General features: G+C 41.5%; 1 protein-coding gene across 1 annotated transcript; it reads left to right on the top strand.

The window, feature by feature from the left end:
* The first annotated feature begins 1,167 nt into the window (after positions 1-1,167).
* Positions 1,168-24,963, top strand: LOC115138574 (sacsin-like). Its single transcript, XM_029675530.2, has 8 exons — positions 1,168-1,299; positions 1,515-1,559; positions 1,785-1,872; positions 2,105-2,216; positions 11,322-11,468; positions 11,702-13,139; positions 13,411-13,499; positions 13,618-24,963. Exons 2-8 carry the CDS (start codon positions 1,534-1,536, stop codon positions 24,645-24,647), a joined length of 12,930 nt encoding a protein of 4,309 aa, XP_029531390.2. The 5' UTR covers positions 1,168-1,299; positions 1,515-1,533; the 3' UTR covers positions 24,648-24,963.

The following is a 24,963-nucleotide window of genomic DNA, read 5'->3' as shown; positions in this document are numbered from 1 at the left end:
TTATTTATGAAACGTACATAAATGTCTTTCTAAATTCCGTCAAGTGAAGATTCTAGGATTTGCTTGCCACACAAATGATTGGGATTTATTAAACTATCGCACACAACATAAGCATGTTTTCATTGATAAATCAGAACCATATTATAAATGTGTACTAGTGAATGAGCGCCACCCTGCCTGGAAAACGCCCATAATTCTAATTTTATGGTTCTAAAACGTCCTAATTTGCTGTATGATTTGGAAAGGTTGGAATTATGTGTATCTTAATTAATCAAATTCTAGCACATTTCTGTAGAGGTGTTGGTAGGATGTTTTAATCTTTTTGCAATTGACTTTTTCAAACAAAAAAATGCAAACACTGGCCTGGCATTCTGCATGATTGATTATATATAGAAACAATTTAAAAGTAAATGCTACAGCCCATACTGTGCAAAATATTAATTGTTGTTCAATATTTTTTGGCAATAGATGTTTGTTTCGATCTCCTGTCATGGTATAGGCTCTGAGATTAAATAAACCTTGAACTATCTCACAGCACTACTGGAGCCTACCCATACTGTCTAGGCTTCCGGTCTATTTACTTTCGAGCATGCTTAGCTGAATGAGCGATGGATAGATCAATTGTAGCCTGATATTTGTTGTGTAGTGAGAATATAACAGTCATGTCAGAAAATATGATTTTGATGTAGGCCCTTAACAATAAAACTCAAAGAAACACATTAGGCTACAAACTGCTATGCGATCTCCTTACCAATGGCAAATGCATGTTTTATCATAAGGCCAATGTTCAAATGTTTATAATAGCCATTATTATAATTCCTGTCCACCAAACGTCTCAATTTCCCTCAAACTAACAATATTTGTTTGCAATACAATTCATCACTAGAAGTTGTGCATATCTGAGATTTGCGTCACGAAAAGTCACATGTATCGAAGTGGCGTGTTTTTACGGAGTCGCCGCGCTATAGGCTTTCACAGGCTCCCTTGTTTGAATTACATTCACATCCTGATCAAAGTTTCGTTTCATACACGGAAATGCATGAAAACGAAACAACTTTGGTATTCAGATTCTGGCCGGACAGAACAGGATAAATGGGCTGTAAAGTTTCATTTCACCACTGTGGAGGAAATGTTGATAAACTGAAACTGTTGAACAGTCTGGTAGGGATGGGTAATGGGGAGAGGCTCATACGTATAGACGCTGGGCATATAAAACCATTAGCCTACTAAGAACATTTATAAAGTCTGACGACATAGGTGGCTTCAGATGAATTCTTCACACTCCATGAAATGATTGAGGTAAATTGATCAATTTATGTATCTTAAATACAACAAATCTCTTATGATAATTTTCATTTACTTTTAGGTTATAATTATGACTAGTATACTTGAACATTGATTATTACATTTCTGAACTATAGTGACATTTTAGTTTTCTGTCTGATTAGTACAGTTATATTTGTCCTGCCATATTATAACCCCGATTATTATAATTAATTCATTGGTTTCTGTAGAATCCTATGATGTGGAAGGATGAGTTTGAGTAAGAGAAAAACACGGTAAGAAGAATACTTTTACCAGTGTAATTATTTTAAACCAGTTGAAGTAGTTGCTTGGTGTGTGTGGAAATGTCAGTTATATTTTACGAGTTTATAGAATTAAAACCATTTATTCCGAATTTTAGTAGATAGAAGGTAGAGATGTAGAAGAATGAGTTTACATTTTCAACAATACTGTAAACACTAAAATATCCAACTATTTCACTTCAACCTGTTTCTATTAAGACATTCATTTGGTGCAACAGCTCCCCCTTTCATTGATTACCTGAAGGACATCCTGCGGAGGTACCCTGATGGAGGACAGATCTTAAAGGTGAGTTTGATTAATCAATCATCATCATGTCATCTGATCGCTCTGGAAAAGAGTGTCTGCTAAATCACCAACATGTAAAACCTAACTTAAATATCATCACAGTCACTACATTTAAAGGAGAGGTGTGAGTATCTTGTTTTGTATAAGTCGGCCATAGACCAATTTACTATGCAAACGTTAGTTAAAGGCACCTATGTAAACATCCCTATCCTTATCTGTACTGTGACTATAGGAGCTGATCCAGAATGCGGATGATGCCGGGGCGTCGAAGGTTGTGTTCCTCCATGATGAGAGATGCTACGGCAGACAGAGCCTCAAGACTGAAGGCCTGGAGAAGTACCAAGGTACCGTTCTTTCATACTTGCGAAGATTGAAAATAAATAACATTGATGTTTGACAGTGGGTTTATGAAAGTGTTGTGATTTCATTTTAATAACCCCACATTAGACAGTAAATGTAGAAAGGGTTTATACCACAACATCTGGAAAAAAAAGGCTTAAAACAGAAGGCAACATGCCCAGATTAATATCAGGTGCAGAACTGATTAGGATCCTGATCATCATGCTGGAATGCAAAAATACAAGTGGTCACAGTATCAGGAAACATGCTTGCCCTTGCCCTTGCCCTTGCCCTTGCTCATGCAGTGCCACCAGCAAACGTGTGGTGAGCTGGCATTTTTCCAAAAACGTTGAAACTGGTGTGGCAATGCCCCATCACTTTTGATTTGGTTTCAAAACAAATATTGAAGCAAAAGCGTTGAAAAGAGGGATAAACTTTGACTGTTGTCGTGTCTGAGAGCAGGTCCTGATGTTTTACTCTGATAATCAGGCTGTGATACACAATTAATTGGTATTTACCGCCAGAAGCTAATGCTCGCAAAATCATGTAAATGTACAAGCCAGAATAACCAGGTTTCCATCCAACCATTTAATGCGGATGAATGACCTGCAGCATAAGAAAAGTCACTACAGACCTTATGGAAACATCAGATTTGTCGACAAAATGTCTCAATGTTGACAAAATAAATACGTTAGACATGGTGGGGTATTTTTGGGGGTCTGTGAAATACATGATGCAACAATTGCGGTGTTAATGCTTTCATGCGCAAATATTGGAGTCAAGCAATGATGTTGTAGCCATTGAGATAGATAGAGGACTAATCTTTATATCTGTGCCATCGTGGCTTCTGTGACATCATGGGCAATGTCATTGAAGCTATAAACCATAGGAATCCCCACCCAGTTGACTACTTTAAAATGGTGAAAGCATGGTGGAAGCCCTCAAGAGTCCCACAGTGGAGGTGTCAAAATACCCATAAAACCTAGCGATTAAACAGGGAAATAGTTTAAATCATTTTTGATCCATTAACTTTTACCATAGGGAATTTTAGAAATACTTCAAATAAGGGCTGTGTTTTGTGTAGGCTTGCCCTGAAGTGACGTTTTGATAACCGTGTAAATCTCTCTAGAACAAGGTGACCTTTATCAATATATTCACTGTATTTACCCCCCCAAAATGAAATGCTAATTAGCTGCTAATGTGGCTATCATGAAGAACTGCAAATGCCATGATGATCTGGACGAGATTGCCGAATCGAGGCAAAGGTAAGAATCTATAGATTAACTATCTAATGTTAGCTAAATGTAGTAATTAATAAATTGGCTACATTTCTTTAAATTGACAATTCTGTAAACTGTCTTGTGCAAGTTTTAAATTGACAATTGACCAATTCGGCACATTTTGGCAAACTCCTGGCAGACTTGATACAAAATATTGTGTAGTAATGTAATGCTTCACTGGATCAGTCTGAAACGTTGTACAGACACTGCTGCCATCTGGTGGCCAAAGTCTAAATTACACCCAAACTCCTATTTGATTGTAGATGGAACAAAAAAAATATAGAAAACGCATGTTTCTTTGTTTGTATTATCTTTTACCAGATCTAATGTGTTATATTCTCCTACATTAATTTCACATTTCCACAAACTTCAAAGTGTTTCCTTTCAAATGGTATCAAAAATATGCATATCCTTGCTTCTGGTCCTGAGCTACAGGCAGTTAGATTTGGGTATGTCATTTTAGGTGAAAATTAAAAAAAAAGGTCGGATCCATTTAACAACAGCTGTTGCGTGATCTGTAATATTAAGGAAGTCTCAGGGTTTTGCTTGCCTGAGGTAGAGTACCTCATGATAAGCTGTAGATGACACTATTTACCTAGAGAGTTTTCAACTATATTTTTTGTAGCTGTCTATTTACCGCAACAAACCGATGCAGACACTTAGGCCACACTCAACGAGCTGTATAAAGCCATAAGCAAACAAGAGAATGATCACCCAGAAGCGGTGCTCCTAGTGGCCGGGGACTTTAATGCAGGAAAACTGAAATCTGTTTGACCTGTTTTACCTCATTTCTATGTGCAACCATAGGGGGGAAAAAAACTCTAGACCACCTTTACTACAAAACAGAGATGCGTACAAAGCTCTCATACTCCCTCCATTTGGCAAATCTGGCCATAAATTCTATCCTCCTGATTCCTGCTTACAAGCAAAAACTCAAGCAGGATGTACCAGTTACTCGTTCAATATGGAAGTAGTCTGATGATGCTAAGCTACAGAACTGTTTTGCTAGCACAGACTAGAATATTTTCCCGGGATTCATCCGATGGCATTGATGAGTATACCACATCAGTCAACGGCTTCAAGATTTTGAGCATGGATTACAGGCAACATCCGAACTGAACTAAAGGCTAGAGCTGCCACTTTCAAGGAGCAGGACGTTAATCCAGATTCTTATAAGAAATCCCGCTTTGCCCTCTGACGAACCACCAAACAGGCAAAAGTGCCAATACAGGATTAAGATGAAAAAAATACTACACCAGAAATGATGCTCGTCGGATGTGGCAGGGCTTGCAAATGTTAAACTATTCAATTATTAGATGAAGATCAGATCAAATGTTATGACCAATTTATGCAGAAAGCCAAGTAATTACAAAGGGTTCACATACTTTTTCTTGCCACTGTAGGTCTAAAAAGTTCCATAAGACTGCTAAACAGTTAATCAAATGGCTGCCTGGACTATTTGCATTGACCCCCTTTTCTATGCTGCTGCTACTTGCTGTTTATTGTCTATGCATATTCACTTTACCCCTACCTACATGTACATATTACTTCAATTACCTCAAATAACCTGTACCCCCACACATTGACTCTGTACTGGTACCCCCTGTATAATGCCTCATTGTTATTTTATTGTGTTACTTTTTTTCTTACTTTAGTTTATATGTTAATTTTTTTAGCAAATATTTTCTTTCTTTCTTAAAAAAACATCTGCATTGTTGGTTAAAGGCTTGTTAGTAAGCATTTCATGGTAAGGTCTCCACCTGTTGTATTTGGTGCATGTGACAAATCCTATTTCATTTTCAAATCTGATAGTTAATAGAGCCGAATATATTGAGAAAAGTCACCTTGTCCGAGAGACATTTACATGGTTATCAAAATGTCACGCCAGGGTAAACTTACACGAAACACAGCCCTTATTTGAAGTGTTTCCTAAAACCCCCTATGTGAAAAATGGTGGGAAAACGATTGGAACCATACCCCTGTTGACCTCTAGGTTTTATGGGTATAATGACACCTCCACTGTGGGGCTCTATGGCACTGCCCATGCTAAAACTGCCTTTTGGCCACTAGAGGCCTCTATTATTCTCTATGGTTGTAGCCTACTACCACCAAGACATGGAAAAGCATACAGAGTTCATATGCATATGGATTAAGTTATCATGAACATAACTTATTTAGAACTTAACTTATGGTGAGTAACTGCACGCTGACGAGCTTCATGCAAATTTCCCAAAAATATTCAGGGTAGGCTAGGCCCTATCAAATGAATGATGCTGGTGACATGATGATCGGTTCTTGGCTGCCAATTAATTAAATTATCTTTATCCGTATCTCATCATATAAGCAAGTATGTTATTTATCACATGTTTTTGTCCTTCAACTGCTCAAAAGCCACCAAGGTAAAGTTTGTTTAATATTGAATATTCAAGATTGCCTTGACAATGAATGCATGACAATGGTATTTTTTGAATCAGGGGAGGATGGAGAACAATCTACACTTGTTTATTTTTAGAATATTCAACGTTTTAAAAAGATTAAATCTGAAAATTGTGTTAATTAGTTTTTTTAAATACATGTTTATTCAAGAGCACATAAAGAACATGTGTCATACATACACAACATATCTTTGCTGTCTTTAATGAGGGTAATTACACTCACATGTTAAGGTTACATTTAGGCTGAATAGTGTAAATATTTCAAGAGTCTGAATAAGAATACAATTTGGATAAAGCCACAGAAAAACAACAGAAACAAACAAAAATAAATGACCGAATAAGACCAGTAAGATATGTCTGGAACTCTGACCAGACACCTTCATACCTATACTGTCTATGTTTCAAGATTTATGTAATTCTCTCCATGTCAGCAAGTTCCCCACATAGACCTAACCACATATCTTTTGAGGGTGCATGTTCATTTTTCCAGCATTTTGTTTCACATTTCCTTGCTGCTGCTAAAAGATAAGCTATCAATTAAAGTGGAGAGGATTGGAGTGTATTCCTAGGAACAATACTTAGAAGGAGATGACATGGGTCTGGTTGAATAATAATACTTGTGATGTCTTGTATAACATGGAGAATTTCAGACCAAAAATACTGGATTTTTGGACATTGCCAAAATAAGTAATAAAGTACCTATTCGTCCACACTGCCTCCAACACGTAGCGGTTGCTTTTTTGTGTGACTCCTCTCTCTTGTTGGAAAATGTCTGTAAAATCTTTTATGACTAGGCGCTGACCTAACATAATCGTATGTTGTGCTTTTGCTGTAAAGCCTTTTTTTAAATCGGACACGATGGCTAGATTAACAAGAAGTTAAGCTTTAATTTGGTGTATTGCACTTGTGAATGTATGAAAGTTAAATATTTTGAAAATATTTTTGAATTTCGCGCTCTGCCATTTCAGCGGATGTTGCGGATGTTGTTTGGCATACAATGAATTCCTCCTGGATTTCTTGAAATTATTTAAAAATTGAGCCTTTGAATAGTTGAGAGACTACAAAGACATCTCTTTTCCCAGTCCCTAAATCCTTGGGACATAGTAGCAGGAAGAAAGGTTGGGTTGTGGAATATAGGTGAGTCATTACCCATTTAATATTGGTGTTGAACCTCCCTCCATGTCTTCAATGTAAGAGTAATACTTGGGTTTTGTTTATCCCTGTCAATAGAAATAGGGTCTGCTATAAAGAGAATACAATGTAAAGGCATATCACAATATTGACTCTCAATTTCAAGCCATGACAAATCCTTTGGTTGTTGAATCCATGATGCTATGTGATTAAGTTGCACCACCCAGTAATATGATTTAAGGTTAGGGAGGCCAAGCCCACCCAATTTTTTGAACAACTGTAGTTTTTTTTATAACTAATAGGAGCCTTCTTATTTTGCCATTAAAATTAGCCTATTGCTGCATTTAGGCTAGTTAAGGTTTTAGCGGGAGTTTTAAGAGGAAGCATTGAAAACAGATAAAGCAGTCTTGGTAAGACATTCATTTTCACTGAAGCAACGCGACCTGCTAGAGATATATAGAGGGGCATCCAACGGTCTAGATCTTCAGTGATTTTACTAATCACAGTGTAGTTGAAAGCATATAGTTTCAAATAGTCTGACGTAATATTAAGACAAGTAAGGCATGCTTGTATCAGTCCACTTAAATGCGTAGTTGTCTTTGATACTCAAGGGTGCATCACCAAATTTCATCATTGCAATAGTTTTACCAACGTTAATTTTATAGCCTGATGTAGCACCTATTCATTTTTATATATTTGGAATTGTTGTCTCAGCCTCAAGTACAGGATGACATCATCTGTATATAGAGATATCTTGTGAATGTTTATGGCAATTCGAATAGCTTCCGCCAGAGGGTAAGGGCAAATAACAGTGGCAATAGAGAATCTCCTTCACGATTTCCTCATTGTAGCGAAAAGGAATGCGACATATTCCCATTCGTTATAACAGATGATTTTGGACATGAATATATTAACTATCCATTTCAAAACGCACTCCCCAAAACCAAACTTTTTTAACATTGCTAAAAGAAAGACCAGTCAACGCGGTCAAATGCCTTTTCAGCATCGAGTGATAGCATAACTGTGTGTTTGAGTTGGGTCTTAGAGTAATTGATAATATTCACAAGTCGTCTTATATTCGACGTTGAGTGACGTCCTTTAATGAACCTGGTTTGAATAATTTTGTTACGACCTCGTTGATTTTACAGTCCCAATTTGTACTTACTGATCAATGGGAACCACAGTCTAGTCGGTCCTTACCTGGCTTCTTTAACAGGGAACGGTTGCTTCCAACTCAAATAATATTAGGCTATAATAAAACAGAACGCAAAATAAATTAATTCAAGCATATGCGGTCAGGCATAGTAATTGTCTCTCGTTCCAAAGCAGACTGTCCTAAACAGTAAGGGTTAAATGCTGGAAATGAAATGTAATCCAAAAGCATTGTCTAAATCAATAAATAATCAGCTAATTTTAGGCTAATATTTTCAGTAACCTACACTTTGGTAGCCTATATGGAATTGCCATAAAACGTTTTAAAAAATGAATACAAATAAATAATCTTTACCCTATAGCCTACTAAAAGAGAAGGTGGGAATGAGGAAAGCAGGCTATTCTGTTTTTTCCAGATTAAATAATACTTTATCATCCCGACACACTGTACGTCAAAGATTGATGAATTATTCCAGCATTAAACTCCCAATTATGAGCATAAATTCAAGTAGTTTCAAGTCCTTAAGAAGAAGGGGTCGCTTCAATAGTCAGTGTGGACTGGACAATGTTCTGTGGTAGATTTGAGCTACTTCTTGGGCCTTGAGTTCTTCTGTCTCACTCCTTCTGGGAGTTTTCCACATAGTGGGCATATTTTTTCAGACCCTGTCCTCGGTCTGGAAGGTGGTATAATCCCAATGAGGTGCAGGAAAGACTCGGCATCTGGTACAGAATCAAAGATGTGGGTTGCTCTCATGGGTGAGGTGCAGCTTCGCAGGGAACATCAGAGAGTATGTGATGTTTTTTTAGAGAGATAGATATGTGCTTGTCCTTGTAGAATAGTTCTCCATTGGTTCTCAACAGCTGCATTATCTCCTGTTTAATTTCGAAGTTGAGAAGGCGCACGATGATTGAGCTGGGCCTCTGTGTGTCCTTCGCTCCGGGCCTACTCTGGGCTGCAGGTGCCGTTCTGTGGGCTCACTCCATGACTAAAGGTGTAGCAGTATCGATTTCCAAGACCTCCCTCAGCATCTTGTCCACAAATGTAGAAATTGTCTGCCGCTTTTCTGCATTGGTTTCGAGCCCAAACATTTGAATATTATTCCAACTGTACTTTTTTTTTTTTTTTTTTACAATACCTCTACTTGGCCCATCAGGTAGTTAATAGCCTGGTTTTGTTGTATTAGCTTTTTGTCATGTTCCTCTTCTTTTTTTTCAATGTGGGTCATCCGTTTATCATTTTTCTCTAGAGTAGTCTTCATGCAATCGATAAAGGTTTGCATCTTGTCAAGTGAGGTGGCTGTTTCTCATTGAAATAACTTCAGTTTTGCCATGAGAGATGAACCTCCGCCATCTCTGTTTCGGCTGTGATGGCAGCCTCTACCAACTCGTGGAGTTGGGCTCAGTTAGCGACTTAAACACTTTTTATTTATTTTATTTCACCTTTATTTAACCAGGTAGGCTAGTTGAGAACAGGTTCTCATTTGCAACTGCGACCTGGCCAAGATAAAGCATAGCAGAGTGAACAGACAACACAGAGTTACACATGGAGTAAACAATTAACAAGTCAATAACACAGTAGAGAAAAAAAGGGGAGTCTATATACAATGTGTGCAAAAGGCATGAGGAGGTAGGCGAATAATTACAATATTGCAGATTAACACTGGAGTGATAAATGATCAGATGATCATGTACAGGTAGAGATATTTGTGTGCAAAAGAGCAGAAAAGTAAATAAATAAAAACTGTGGGGATGAGGTAGGTGAAAATGGGTGGGCTATTTACCAATAGATTATGTACAGCTGCAGCGATCGGTTAGCTGCTCAGATAGCTGATGTTTGAAGTTGGTGAGGGAGATAAAAGTCTCCAACTTCAGCGATTTTTGCAATTCGTTCCAGTCACAGGCAGCAGAGTACTGGAACGAAAGGCGGCCGAATGAAGTGTTGGCTTTGGGGATGCTCAATGAGATACACCTGCTGGAGCGCGTGCTACGGATGGGTGTTGCCATCGTGACCAGTGAGCTGAGATAAGGCGGAGCTTTGCCTAGCATGGCCTTGTAGATGACCTGGAGCCAGTGGGTCTGGCGACGAATATGTAGCGAGGGCCAGCCGACTAGAGCATACAAGTCGCAGTGGGTAGTATAAGGTGCTTTAGTGACAAAACGGATGGCACTGTGATAAACTGCATCCAGTTTGCTGAGAAGAGTGTTGGAAGCCATTTTGTAGATGACATCGCCGAAGTCGAGGATTGGTAGGATAGTCAGTTTTACTAGGGTAAGCTTGGCAGCGTGAGTGAAGGAGGCTTTGTTGCGGAATAGAAAGCCGACTCTTGATTTGATTTTCGATTGGAGATGTTTGATATGGGTCTGGAAGGAGAGTTTGCAGTCTAGCCAGACACCTAGGTACTTATAGGTGTCCACATATTCAAGGTCGGAACCATCCAGTGTGGTGATGCTAGTCGGGCAAGCGGGTGCAGGCAGCGATCGGTTGAAAAGCATGCATTTGGTTTTACTAGCGTTTAAGAGCTGAACATAGCGGAGTATCTTCGGAGTATCTTCTCTTTGATGCCGTCTTTCATTTGAATACTTATCCTGACTCATTGCCAGTCCGATTTAGAAGGTCAAATATGTACTTTTAACTCGTGAAGTTCAATAAAGGCCAAAATTGTCACAGAGCTTGATCAGCAAACAGCCTTTCCCCAAAATTCCATGCAGGATTCTCCAGAAAATATTTTAAATAAAAAGATGAACACAAAAAATTGTGTTTATTGTTCTCCACCCTCCTGATTCAGAATATACATTTTGTCATTGTCATGGCATGCTTGGTTCAATAGCAAGAGAAACCCGAATATCCAATAAAATTTGACCTCTGTGCCAAACCAAACCATATACCTTTATTCAGATTCAGATGCAAATTTTGAGCAGCTGAAGGACAAACCACACAGATAAATCGGTAGAGTAAGTGTAAATGTAATTTTATTTAACATTCTGGCTTGTAAGGAACATGTACATGATTTATCAGGCATTAGCTTCAGGCTGTGTATACCAATGAATTGTATATTACAGCCTGATTAATTATACTACTGATGTGTATGAACGTTGTTGTGTCTGTGAGCAGGTCCTGCTCTGTATGCCTTCAACAATGCAGAGTTCACAGCAGAGGACTGGCAGGGGATCCAGACCACCGGCCGGAGCGTCAAACGCAACGACCCAAATAAAGTTGGCAGGTTTGGGATCGGATTCAACTCTGTCTACCACATAACAGGTGAACCTCAGAGTATTATTATCACAATGAAAGAATCTAACCATGAACATGCGCTAGCTATATCACAAGGTCTGCTTGATATGCCAAAATCCATATCACAGCACATGGATCTATACCGGTATACTGTAAATGTAGTCATACCGCCCATTGCTACGTTTTAATTTCTCTTCATAGCCAGCTTTTCATTACATTACAGCATTTTATTCACACTCAGTAATATTGATCATTTCTAGATGTGCCATCCATATTCAGTTCCAAGTACTTGGGCTTCCTGGACCCCCAAGAGAAGCTCTTTGGGGAGCGAATTGGAGGCTTCCGGTGGTCTCTGGAGGAAGAGGAAGACAAGGAAACTCTACTGAATCTGCAAGATCAGTTCCAACCATTCAGAGACGTTGTCAAACTAGTCAGTGGCCAAAGGTGGAAGGATATCATCCAGGAGGAGAAGCACTTTAAAGGGACACTATTTAGGTTTCCTTTACGCAGTGAGGCCTCAGAGATCTCAGACAACCTGTATGACTCCAATAAAGTAGTTCAGCTTTTCGACAGCTTCCTTGCGGATGCAGACATAAGCACTCTGTTCCTGAGGAATGTGTCATCAGTCTCCCTGCAGCACATCAACACCAAAGGGTTCGTTAATGTCCGGCTTACAGTGACCTCAAGTCCCACAGTTGATCTGAGTCTGAAGACAAGGAACGAGTCAAACATTGATGGATCAACCTGCTTCAAAACCATCACCTCTACTTCCGAAGGCAAGAAGCAGACAAAGACCAAGTGGCTTGTGACAACATGCTGCATGAAAGAGGGAAATGTTCCAGAGCTAGATTTACTGGCCAAGAAGCTGAGTTTCCGCCCTCAAGTTGACTTGGCATTCCAGTGTAGCCAGACAAGTGTCCTGACTGATGGCAGACTGAGTGTCTTCCTGCCCCTCCCAAACAATGACTCCAACAAGACTGGCTACCCGGTCCATGTGAACGCCTGCTTTGGCCTCACTGACAACAGGAGACACATCAAATGGCAGGAGGAAGACCAGAAGTATGATGAAGCTGCAAAGTGGAATGAGCTGCTGGTGAAGGAGGTCCTCCCTCACACATACCTCCTGATGCTGCAGGATGCCACCAACCTAGCCAAGAGCTCCACACTCCCAGTCTCATATGTGTACAACATCTGGCCAGACCTCAGTCAGACCAAACACAAAGACAAGTGGCATGGAATTGCTGAAGACATTCTACAACGTCTACTCAAACAGAATACTGCCATCTTCTCTCTAGCTGAAGACGAAAGACAGTTTGTTTCTCCCGCCGTGGCTGTGTGCCCATCCGACGACACCATGCCGCCTGAAATGATGGCTGCCGTGACCAGGGCCTTGATTGCAGGTGGAGAAAAACTTGTCACCTTCCCAGATCATGTCTCCAGAGCTGTCCAGCTGGCCTTCCCAGACCCGGACACACTGAAATGGGTGACTCCAGCTCTTGTAAGGGGTGTTCTCCGCAGAGGTGTTGTGTCTAATCTCTCCAACAATGACAAACTGTCTCTGCTGCAGTACATCTTGACTGATGAGAATTACCACGACCTCAGGGGTCTGAAGATGCTGCCTCTCAGTGACGGGACTTTCAAGACATTCACAAATGAAGAGAAGGACATCACTCTCATTGACAATGACAAATTTCCAAGGTAAGTTCTTAATTGTCTTAGTCAGGTATGGAAATAAAGCTAGACAGGGCTAGTAGAAAATATGGCAGAAATGTGTCTTCTTAAATATCACACGGCATAGAGACCCTTCGCTCTCCGTCTGGGCTATTAGACATTGTAGTCTTCTATCCCGGCTGGCCCATGCGGAAAATCCTTAAATTCCATCCCTGTATACATTATAGTATTTTTCATATGGGATAATCCATTCCCTTTCTCCATTAATAATTTACAAGTAAGTATTCTCTTCATACAGAGTATTGCTGCCAGGTTGCAAAGACCTGTTTCTGCCTGATGATCTCAGCACCACTAGCATCCAACATTTGAAGCAACTAGCTGCAACAAGTAAGAGAATACATTGTACAATTATATTTAACAATGAAAGATTTTGGATATCAACTAGAATTGCAAATACCTACATGTTTGTCACATGGCTATTATTTTCATATCTCCATCTTTTTAGATATATTCAAAGTATTCAATGTAGATGTGGAAATTGTGGCTACATTTGCCAAGAAGACTCTCCCAAAGGACTGGAAACAGACAGGTCATGTCACCTGGGAGGTAGGGAGTGCTCAGCACCCACCATTGAAATGGCTCAGAGAGTTCTGGAAATGTCTCAACACTCACTGCATAGATCTGAGACGTTTTGAAGGCATGCCACTGATACCCATCGAACCACTACACGATACTAGCCATTCTGTCATACTTGCAAGACTACAACAGAATCCAACCATGATTTTTCAGAAAAGCACGCAATCCATCTTACCAGACAAAATAAAGGAAGTCATGAAGAAGGTTGGGGGAACAGTCGTTAACAGAGACAAATGCCTGAAACACCAAGATCTTGACTCGTACGTACTACCACCATCGCCACAGAACACTCTACAAGTGTTCATGAACTTAGCTGCTAGTCAGGTCATCAGTGGAATCAGGTCTGCTCCTTACCACGAGAAAGAGGAACTCAAAGCCTACCTCTCTACTCTGGATTCTCTCACAGTCCATGAGAGAGACCTGCTCTCAAAGATGCCTCTCTTCCAATCAATGGCCGGAGAATATGTTCCCACCCAATACAAGCAGGCAGTGGTTTTGGGTTCCACCCCAGCTCTCCCCACAGAGCTCCCAATGCCGGATTCCATTGTCCGGTGTGCAACTGAGGCTGATCGTAGGCTCCTATTGTTGCTCAAGATTGATCTCTTGAATACTGCTCAGGTGGCCGTTCATTTGATTGATGGAGTTGAGAAGAAGTATTTCAAGAAACAAGAGAGAGAGGGAATTATGACCTGGATATTACAGCATGGCAGTATCCTCTTCTCACAGAATGGGACCTTGTACAAAAAATGCCAAGATTTGAGCTTTATCGAAATAGATGGAGAGCTGAAGAAGACCTCCAGTATTTTTGATCCAAACAATGAAGCCTTCAAAGTTCTTTTTGAAAGAGAATTCTTTCCTCCAGCAGTGTTCACAAATACTCCAGAGAAGCTTGACAGCTTAATACGTCTTGGATTGCAGACAAAGGAAACTGACGTTTCAGCAGACAATGTGTTGCATGTTGGCACCCATATTGATAAATCACATGTTCATTCACAAAAGGCTTTCAAAAAAGCAGAAGCACTTCAAAGACTATTGAATGGCAATGACCTGCTTTCCCAATTCTCACATCAGCAGCTGCAGCACCTATCACAGCTGCAGTGGGTCCCTTGTGAGAATCCTTACATCACGAAAGAAAATAATAGGGGGAAAGGTTTCTACAAGCTAGAGGAGATACGACATTCAGAGTACGATGGCATTGTAGGGCATGTCATGCCTCTTACAGGAGACTTTAGTCAGAAAGTAAGCAGCAAACTTGGTCTGCTACGCCTACCTCCTGCTGAGAAGGTTGTGGAGAATCTGTCAGCATTGGTAGCTGTGGCCAAGGCAATGACCGATCCAGATAAAGACGTGCAGTTTAAAACCAAGCTGCATAGCATTTACAAATACATGCAAGATCACATCTGTGAGGTCAGGGAAGTGATGAAGAAAAGAGTCATACCTTGGCTGTGGATACACAATCATTTTGTTTTTCCTCGCGATGTAGTCTTGGACTACCCACCTGATTTGGATCTGAGCTCGTACATTGAGAAGGTGCTAGACGAATTTCTTCCATACAAAAAGTTGCTGACAGAGTTTGGAGTGAAGACATCACTCTCAGATAAAGAAATAGAGGACATCCTTCATGACATCAAACAGACCATTGAAAAAAGGCCCCAATCTTTTGGAAAATCCTCAGAGCTGAAAGTGTCAATAGCCATTCTGAACTGGATGTGGAGAGAGAAGAAAAGAGTCAGGGACAATATCCCAGTGCCGGTCATGGCAGGGAGTCAGAGATTTACCCTGCAACCATTGTCAAAGACAGTGTTTTGTGATATAAGCAGGGATGGTCTGGAGGATCTACAGAATGACCAGGATGAGATTCATGTCATCCACGAGGAGATTCCACCGGCGACGGCACAGTGGCTGAACATCCCTTTCCTCAGCACCCGGATCCTGCGCCCAGAGTTCATTGGAATAGAACAGTGTGGGCAGTCGGAGCCCATAACTCGGAGGATTAAGAACATTCTGAAGGAGTATGACGAAGAAAATGACATCTTCAAAGAGCTAATTCAGAATGCAGAAGATGCTGGGGCAAACACCTGTAAGTTCATGGTGGATTTCAGGAAACACAAAGACCCTGCTGACAGCCTCATAGACGAAGGCATGGTTCTCTGTCAGGGACCGTGTCTCTGGGCCTTCAATAACGGGCTGTTCACAGAGGATGACTGGAAAAACATTGTCAAACTCGGATCTGCCTCAAAGGAAAACCAGGTTGAAAAAATAGGGAAATTTGGACTTGGATTTAATGCAGTGTACCATGTGACTGATATTCCTTCAATCCTCAGTGGCAACAAGCTTCTGATACTTGATCCAAATGTTACACACCTGCAAAAGCACATACAAAACAAAGCAACTCCTGGTATCAAGCTCAACTTGTCTCGGGAGCAGCTTCTGCACAGGTTTCCTGGTCAATTCAGACCATATGAGCAGATTTTTAATTGCAATCTTTCAAGAGACAGCACTCAGAAATTCTACCCGGGCACGCTCATTAAACTACCTTTCAGAACACAAGAGGAGGCGGTCAAGTCAGAAATCAGCAGAAATGTGTATGATAGAGATGACATAGTGACATTTCAACAGGACCTGACAAACAACTCACAAACTCACCTCCTCTTTCTGAAGAACATCAACACGGTATCTCTTCAAAACCTTCCGGTTGATGCTTCCACTCCTCCTCAAGACGACCAGATAGAGAATATTTTCACTGCCACCAGAAAGGTTGTGAGCACAATCAAGATTCCAGAGGACACTCCTCTAGGAATATTACAGAATGATGCTCTGAAATGTCTGATGAAGCGTGATGCGAAATGCCAAGAGGTCATTGACTGCCATAATGCCAAAATAGCTGAACTAACGCAACAACATTGTGATGGATCTGATGTCCAGTTCTGGCTCCTATACAATTGCTTTGGGACAAAGAATTCTTTACAAATGGTCCAGAGAGATAATAAGCAGGCAGTGCTCTCCTTGCCAATCGGAGGTGTTGCTGTACCTTTAAACAAAGAACCAAAGACAGGGAAATGGGTCCCTGGAGAAACCGACCTGGTTGGCCAGGCGTTCTGCTTCCTCCCTCTCTCTGTTGCCACAGGGCTCCCAGTGAACCTGAACGGATCCTTTGCTGTGACCTCTAATCGGAGAGGTCTGTGGGAGAGTGGAGTGAAATACGACTGGAATACAGCTCTCCTTCAGGATGCTGTTACAACCGCATATGTCAGTACACTGCTAGTGTTGAAGAACATGTCAAGAAATGGAACCCTTCAACGTTATCAGTACTATACCTTTTGGCCTAATGGAGAGAACGTGAACAAACCCTTCAAACCCTTGGTTGATACATTTTACTTGGTCGTCAGTCAGCACTTCTCTGGCAAACCTCTGAAGCTCTTCAGTGATGGGGAAAACTGGTGCTCAATGGACAAAGCCAGATTTCTGCACCCAAATATTCAAGAGGACAAAGCTGTTGGAGAGCTTGCAATGAAGGTGTGTAAAAGCAATTCAAACACATCTTATCTTGTTGTTCCTCTGCCTTTGTGGGTGAGACAGAGTTTCATACAGACCGGTTTAGGTGAGATTCTCCAGCAGAGAACATTTGACTGGGAAGCATTTTACCAAGAAGTGGTATTCAACAACCTGAACAATATGGACCAGAAGAGTAGGAATGCTCTTGTGTTGCATGCTATTGACCTGAAGGACGATGCCATTGACAATCTACTAAGGAGCTACCCATGCATTCCTACAAAGAAAAGTGGAAAACTTCAGTACATCAAAAAACTTGTGAATACTTCTGGAAAAGTGGCACAGTTGTTTGAGCAAGAGGAAGGACGGTTCCTCGGTGGAACCAAAAATGACTTTCATTCCCCTAAAAGGATTCAACGTCTGTCAGAACTGGGGATGCTGAGTGACCAGCTCCCTTTAGAGGACATCATAGAAAGAGCAGAGACCATTGACAAAATCTGGCAAAAAGACAAAGGCAAAGCATACAAGCATCTCCAGTGCATCCTGGAGCTGATGAGGGACTCCCTAAAGGATGAAGCCTCGCCTCACTGGGAGACTCTGAGAAACACCGTGTTCATTCCAGCATGTCCTCCAGTTATTACATATGCAGGGAAGGGTGGAGCAGTGAAGGATGGAATAGTCAGACTTCAAAAGCCTACTGACATTTACAGTGACAGATGTCGCCATCTAGTTGACATGACACAGTCTGTGGTAGACTCTTTAAATCTGAAAATACACAGTGACGATGCAGTGCTATGCATACTGGGAGTTTGTGAAAGCCCATCGCTCGAGACAGTGCTTCAGCAGCTACAGGAATCATCCAAGCACTCGGAAACATGTGACAAACAGACGCTCTTCAACACAGCCCATAGTTGCTACAGCTTTTTGAACAAATGGCTGTATGATGAGAAGGAATTGACTGCCATTTTTGAGAGGGCACACTCATTCCCCTTTATCCTTGTTGAAGACAGGTTTGTGGATGTAAAGTCTGTGGCTAAAAATGAGGAATTTGATGCTAAACCTTATCTTCATGTGCTTCCAACTGCCTTCTCCAGTTTCAAGAATCTCTGGAAATGTCTATGCATCCAAAAGAAATTCACACCAGAACAGTTTCATGGTGTACTGAAGAAACTCAGCCAAGCCTATGGCATCAGCCCACTTTCCAATAATGATCTAGAAATTTGTCTGACAATAGTCCAAAGGGGATTATATGAGGCCAAAGATGAAAAACAGGATGACTGTCTCATACCTGATGAAATGTGTGTTTTGCAGCCATCTAACCAGCTGTATTTCAATGACAGCCCCTGGATGGAAGTGTCAGAAGATGTCACTTTGTGCCATGCAAAAATATCTCGTGCCGTTGCACTTCATTTTGGGGTGATCACAACAAGACATCACACACTGCTAAAGCATTCAGTAGAGAACTTCTCACCATTTGCTGAAGAGTTTGGACAACGTGAGAAACTGACAGTTCGCATTAAAAACATAATCTCAGCTTATCCCTCGAAGAAGGACATCCTGAAAGAACTAATCCAAAATGCTGATGATGCAGAGGCCACAGAAATTCACTTTGTTTGGGACAAAAGACAGCACAGCACAGAGAAAACATTTGGACAGAGATGGAATCCACTTCAGGGCCCGGCACTGTGTGTGTACAACAACCAGGTGTTTTCTCCTGCTGATCTGCAAGGTATTCAGCAGCTGGGAGAAGGTGGAAAGCACAACATTCCAGGGAAAACCGGAAAATATGGACTTGGGTTTAACTCAGTCTACCACCTGACTGACTGTCCTTCGATCCTAACCGGTGACAAATGGCTCTGCATATCTGATCCCAATCTGAAGTATGTTGAAGCATCACGAGAATCACCAGGTGTCAAAATCTTATGGGAAGAGGAATGTAAGAACACCTTCATTGATGTTTACAATACATTTCTCCCAAAAGAATTCTCTCTTAAAGAAGGCACCATGTTTAGGTTGCCTATCAGGACTCGTGCCATGGCAGAAACCTCCGAAATATCCGGCAATGGGGTCAATGTCGAAGATATGGCAGAACTGTCCTCAGCTCTCTGTGAAGACCCTGAGGGATTGATAATGTTCTTGAAGAACATCAGGAAAATCCAGTTTCATGAAATCAACCCAGGCACAGGAAAGCTCAAGACTACTTTCTCGATTGAAAAAAGTATACATGAGAAGAGCATTGCAGAATGGGTTTCTTTTCAAAACCACATACAACAGTCGCTGCTGTCTCACGGACAAACACCACAGGAAGCCATTTACAGTGTCAAGATTTCATCATCTGGTAAAAGGCAAAGCCAGTGGATCATTGCAGAGCAGTTTGGCTCTTTTAAAGTAAACACTGATATGGAAGGACAGACTGGCAGAGTTCCCCAGGCAGCTTTGGCAGCATGTGTAAGCTCTCAGCCTAGAGAAAGAGAAAAATATGTCAGCACAAGCTCTCTGCCTAAACAGGATGACTTCATTGGACAAGCATTCTGCTCCCTGCCCTTGCCTGGTAAAACTGGACTTCCAGTCCATGTCAACGGGAACTTTGAGGTAGATTCCTCCAGACGGGGTTTCTGGAAAGAAGATGGGAAAAGTCTGAAGATAGATTGGAATGAGTCCCTGAAATTGAATGTCATCGCCCCATTGTATGCTGACCTTCTCAATTACATCCGTTGTGACCTAAAGAAAGTGAAAGTCAATTCCATACATATTGATTCAGTCCTTGATAGCTCATACTTGTGTTTCTTCCCCACCATCTCCAAAGACACTGGCCAAGATTGGCATGAAATGATTCATGAAGTGTACAGGTCAGTCAATGACAGAAAACTTGACCTTATTCCTGTGCTACACGGCTCAACTCGACAAGTTCAACACATGTCAATAACAGAGTACACTGTTGACTGGTCTAGTGTGAGCAAGACGGAACCAAGTGATGCACCTCATTTGAGCAAAGAAAATAGATCTATTGTTTCTATTTTAGATGATCTTGGAATGCAGTTGGTTCCTTCATCCAGAAAAATGGTGGAAATATGGACCAGCTTCAAATCGGCTGGGATTGAAGTGAGAACAGTCAGTCCTTTGACAGTGGGTAACTACCTGAGGAAGAAACCACTGAATGATCCAACTCACACTGAAATGGATTTACCTCTACCCATTGGCCAGACTTTGATCAGAGACAAAGAGAGATGCTCCATTCTCTTGGAGTACTGTATCAAACATGTTGTAGTTAGTGAGGACAGGTCCAGTTCAGACAATAGACTTAAAAAAGATGCTAACAGGAAGAGTTCCAGTTCAGTCACCGGACTTCCACTGCTTCTCACTCAAGATCAGATTCTTAGAGTGTTTGACCCTGACTCTCCCAAGCTTCTGTCAACATTTTACAGAATGTTCCATGGACATCATGAGGATTTTGCTGATTTCATAACCAACACCAAACATTTTCAGGTTCTACAAGATGGGAACTTTCTTAAAGAATTGACAATTCCAGTCGCAGCAAAGTATTTGAAACCTATACTTCTGCACCTCCTTCAAAACTGTGAAACCGATCCACACTGTAGGCTACATGTACCAAACCAGATAATACACTCATGGCTGAAACAACTATGGGAATTCTTTAGTGATCACATACATGCTACAGCTTCAACAAATGGAGATGGTAACCAGGCTCTGATAGCCATCAAGGAGCTGTTCTCTGACTGCCCTATGTTGCCTGTTGTGTGCCCAAGACTAAACAACCAATATGTTCTACAAACAATGAGGAAGATGTCCAGTGTGATTCTGTTTTCAAAAGAAGAAATGAAATTAATTCTCATGAAACTTGGTCTCATGAAACTGGACCTTACATTCTTCCAAGAAGTGAACAGACCGCTGCATCAATATCTACTCCCTGAGCTCTTGAGGACAAGCGACAGCAGTGCTGTGTTAGACCAAGTCCACCAGCTGGAACATTCAGAATTTCAGCATCTTTCAGATGATGAGTTGAAGACACTTCAAAATGTCCTACAGTCTGGGATATGCTCATCTAAAAACAAACAGGACTACCAGAGAAAGCTCAAGTCATTGCCACTATTTGAAACCATACAGGGTGGACGGCAGCGTATTGATGGACCCAGAAATGTATACATCCTGAACACAGAGTTCAGGGAAAGCTTTCCAGATGTGTACATGGCAGATGACAACAACATTTTCCTGAAATACAACATTGTAAATGAGAGCTTGTCAAATTACCTGAGCATTAAGATATTACGTGATTTGGAGTACTATGTCCAGTTCATTCTGCCTTTCCTGCACAAGCTAAACAACAACCAAATGATCCACTCTGTCCAGCTGTTGTTGTCACTACAACTCAAACAGGACTATCAGCAGTACCATGACAAAATCATCTCTATAATGAAAAATGTGAAATTCATTCGGGACATCCATGGGAATCTGCAGATGGCCTCCTACTTCTTTGATGAGAATCAGACGTTGTACAAGGTGATGCTGCCGCAAGAAAGATTTGTGCCAGAAAGCTTCTGGAATGAATTTGATAATAGAGGGAACATCATTTTCAAGAGTCAAGCAAGGAAACTGCTCAAAGAACTTGGAATGAAGTGCACTGTGTCAGATGAGGAAATAATTGAATTTGCTCATCGAATTGAATTGGATGCCAAAGGCACTGCCAGCCTCAAAGGGCTGAAACGGATGTCGTCTACATTGTTTGAAACTATTTTCAAAAGAAATGTCAAAAAGCTAGCACCAGACTTTCTGAAAACGATTGCTGACATCAAGTTTGTTTTTCCTGTGGAAATTCAAAAGAGGTTGTGCAACTACCACCAGTCATTTGCAGGAAAGAGGACTGTAGTTTCAATCAGAGGTTGTCTGATTGAAAAAGATGTCCTCCACCCATGCCTAATTTGGACATCCATGCCAATACTGCACGTAGGAAACTGCGATGAAAAGCATATTCAAATGATTAGAGAAGCAGGTGCAGTTGACCAACCCCCTTCTGAACGTGTGACAGAGAACCTCAGAAACATCTGTCAGTCACCATGCCAAACTGCTGACTTGGTTGGAACACGAGCTGAAGTGTTCCGGACATCTTACACCTATCTACAAACAATAGAGTTTGACCCCAAGCCGTTGACTGATCTCCCTGTGGTGCTTGTGGAGGATGATTCTGCACTTGTAAAGAGCAAGCAAACAGCTCTGATACTGCTTAATTGTATGGAGTTCAGGCCGTACTTGTACTGCATTCCTCCAAAGGATGTCAGGTTTGCAGAATTCTTCAAGAAAATTGGCGTCAAAGACGAGCCTACTGCAGAGCAGTACTGCAATGTTCTACAAGAAATCCATGCAGATTCCACCGACAAGCAGACCCTTCAGCCAAATCAGGAGAAAACTGCCAAGCGAGCTGTGGAGCAGCTTTTTCGTCTGATGATCAAATTGCAAGAAAATCAGTTGACCTCAGAAATTCCCAAGACCTTGTATCTACCTTCAACCGATGGCAGACTGTACCCTTCAGCCTCACTGTATTTCAATGACACAGTCTTCAAGGTTAGCAGATTTGAGGGTGCCATTAAAGACAAATTGAAACTCCTGGAGAAACTGAGCAATTGCCATTTAGGGAACGACATGTATGAACATTGTAAAATGATGCAGTTGTTGCCCCTGGAGATACAACCCAAAATGCTCTCTCAGATTACAGTAGAGAATGTGGTGGAATCCAACATGCAACTGTGTGAGTACGGGGAGGGCTGCGAGTTCAGCGGATGGTTTGGGGCACACCTATCCTCAGCTCCCTTCATGCATGGTCTAGTGTGTCTCATCAGAGAGCAGTGTCAGGGCAAGATATCACAAGACGATGCTGCCACCATGTGTCAGAAAACCTTTGGCGGCATTGAGATCACCTGCTGCAACAGCCTTGAAACAGTGCTTCAACTTAGCCAGGAGGTACTGAGTGACACCACTGCTGTCACACAGGTGTACGTAAAAAAGGGCCAGCAAGGTTGTACCTTCTACCTGAAACACAATGACGACCAGGCCCACAAAGTGAAGAGTGAGATCATCATGAGATTGACTAAAGAGATTAATGCCCTTCTTAATAACATTCTTGGCTCAAATCTCCTGCTAGTTCTAGGACACCTTCTTTCGTGTGACAGCATGAAGGACGTCAAGAAAACTCTAGAACAGAATGGAATCCATGACAGTGCTGATACTGAGGACTCCATGAAAGGGCCACCAGAACCAGGAAGTCCTGTTCCTGAAGAGTGGCATGATGCCCTGGACATGAGCTTCCTCAACAACTATGAATCTGGGGAATATGTTGGCTTTAAGAATACGGCAGAGGAGGAGCATTGTTGCTATGCAGTTATAGTGGAACAGCTGTGTGTGCCATCTGGCCAATCAGGACAGAGTGCCTACAGATACAAAATACAGATTGGGAAAGATGAAGTCATAGAAGTCAGTGCCCTTGATCTCTACCAATTTAAACGGGAAAAGAAGCCTTTCTCATACTCTTCCACTGGAGCAACGTGCATGGAACTGGTACAACTGGGAGAATCTGTGCAGTGGTCTTCATCCACAAAGACCTCACCACAGTCTCTGGAAGAAGCCAAAAAGGAAATAGACAAATGTCTGGCAGAGATTTGGATTCTGTCTGCAGAGGAGCGGTTCAAGGCCATCAGACGCCTCTACCTGAGGTGGCACCCTGACAAAAACCCAGACTGCCAACAGCTAGCCACGGAGGCATTCAAGTATCTGAAAAACAGAATTGAGGATCTTGAAAACGGCAGGACGGGGAAACCATCCTCACACAGGACGGGGAACCCATCCTCACAGCAGTGGAACACAAATTTCAGAAACTTCTACAACCAGTGGAACCAAGAAGCTCATCGCCACCAGTGTGGGAGAGAGAGGTTCTACAGGGGACACAATACTAGATACAACTTCTGGACACATCATGGAAATGTACCACAACCCAAACGAGCAGAGGCTGAGCGCTGGCTGAGACAAGCACAGTGTGACCTAGCCGCTGCTGACAACGACACAGGAGGCAAGACCACAGAGTGGACTCTGTTCAAGGTACATCAGGCTGTGGAGAAGGCTCTGGTGGCAGCAGAGTACAAAAGACATGGAAATCATTGCAAAGACAGCTCCATCTCCAGCCTAGCTGAGCGGGTGTCTCGCTACAGCCCCCAGTTAGACACTCTACCCAACATTGTGAGCAAACTGAAACAGCTGGGAGTCGACCCCAAGACCACTCAATACCCAAACTACCACCCATCACCACACATTCCCAATCAGATGTTCAAGTATGAGAACGAATCAGAGGTGCTGGACATGGCATCAAAGCTTCTGTGCAAAATAGAAATGTATATTCATTGATTAAAGACATCGCTTACATATTGCAATTGGGCATTGATAGAAAACAAAAACATGACACCCAGTTCATTTAGAAATGCTAAAGGCTATTTCACTTGATTTAGAAATGCTACATGTAACTTTCATGTTGTGATCTTATGCTTTACTGAGAGTATGTTATACACATAGTGGTTCAATAATTCCTTTGAAGAATCAATTAAAAAGATAACCATATTATTGTTAAATGCTCACAAAAATACAGTTACATGTTTTTCCACTTTTTTATGTTGAAGATATTGTTATAATAAATGTCAAAAATAAACATGATTTAATAAAGATA

The sequence above is a fragment of the Oncorhynchus nerka genome, linkage group LG12 (genome assembly GCF_034236695.1).
Source record: "Oncorhynchus nerka isolate Pitt River linkage group LG12, Oner_Uvic_2.0, whole genome shotgun sequence".
Classification (NCBI taxonomy): Eukaryota; Metazoa; Chordata; class Actinopteri; order Salmoniformes; family Salmonidae; genus Oncorhynchus; species Oncorhynchus nerka.
This window is presented reverse-complemented; position numbering and strand designations above follow the sequence as displayed.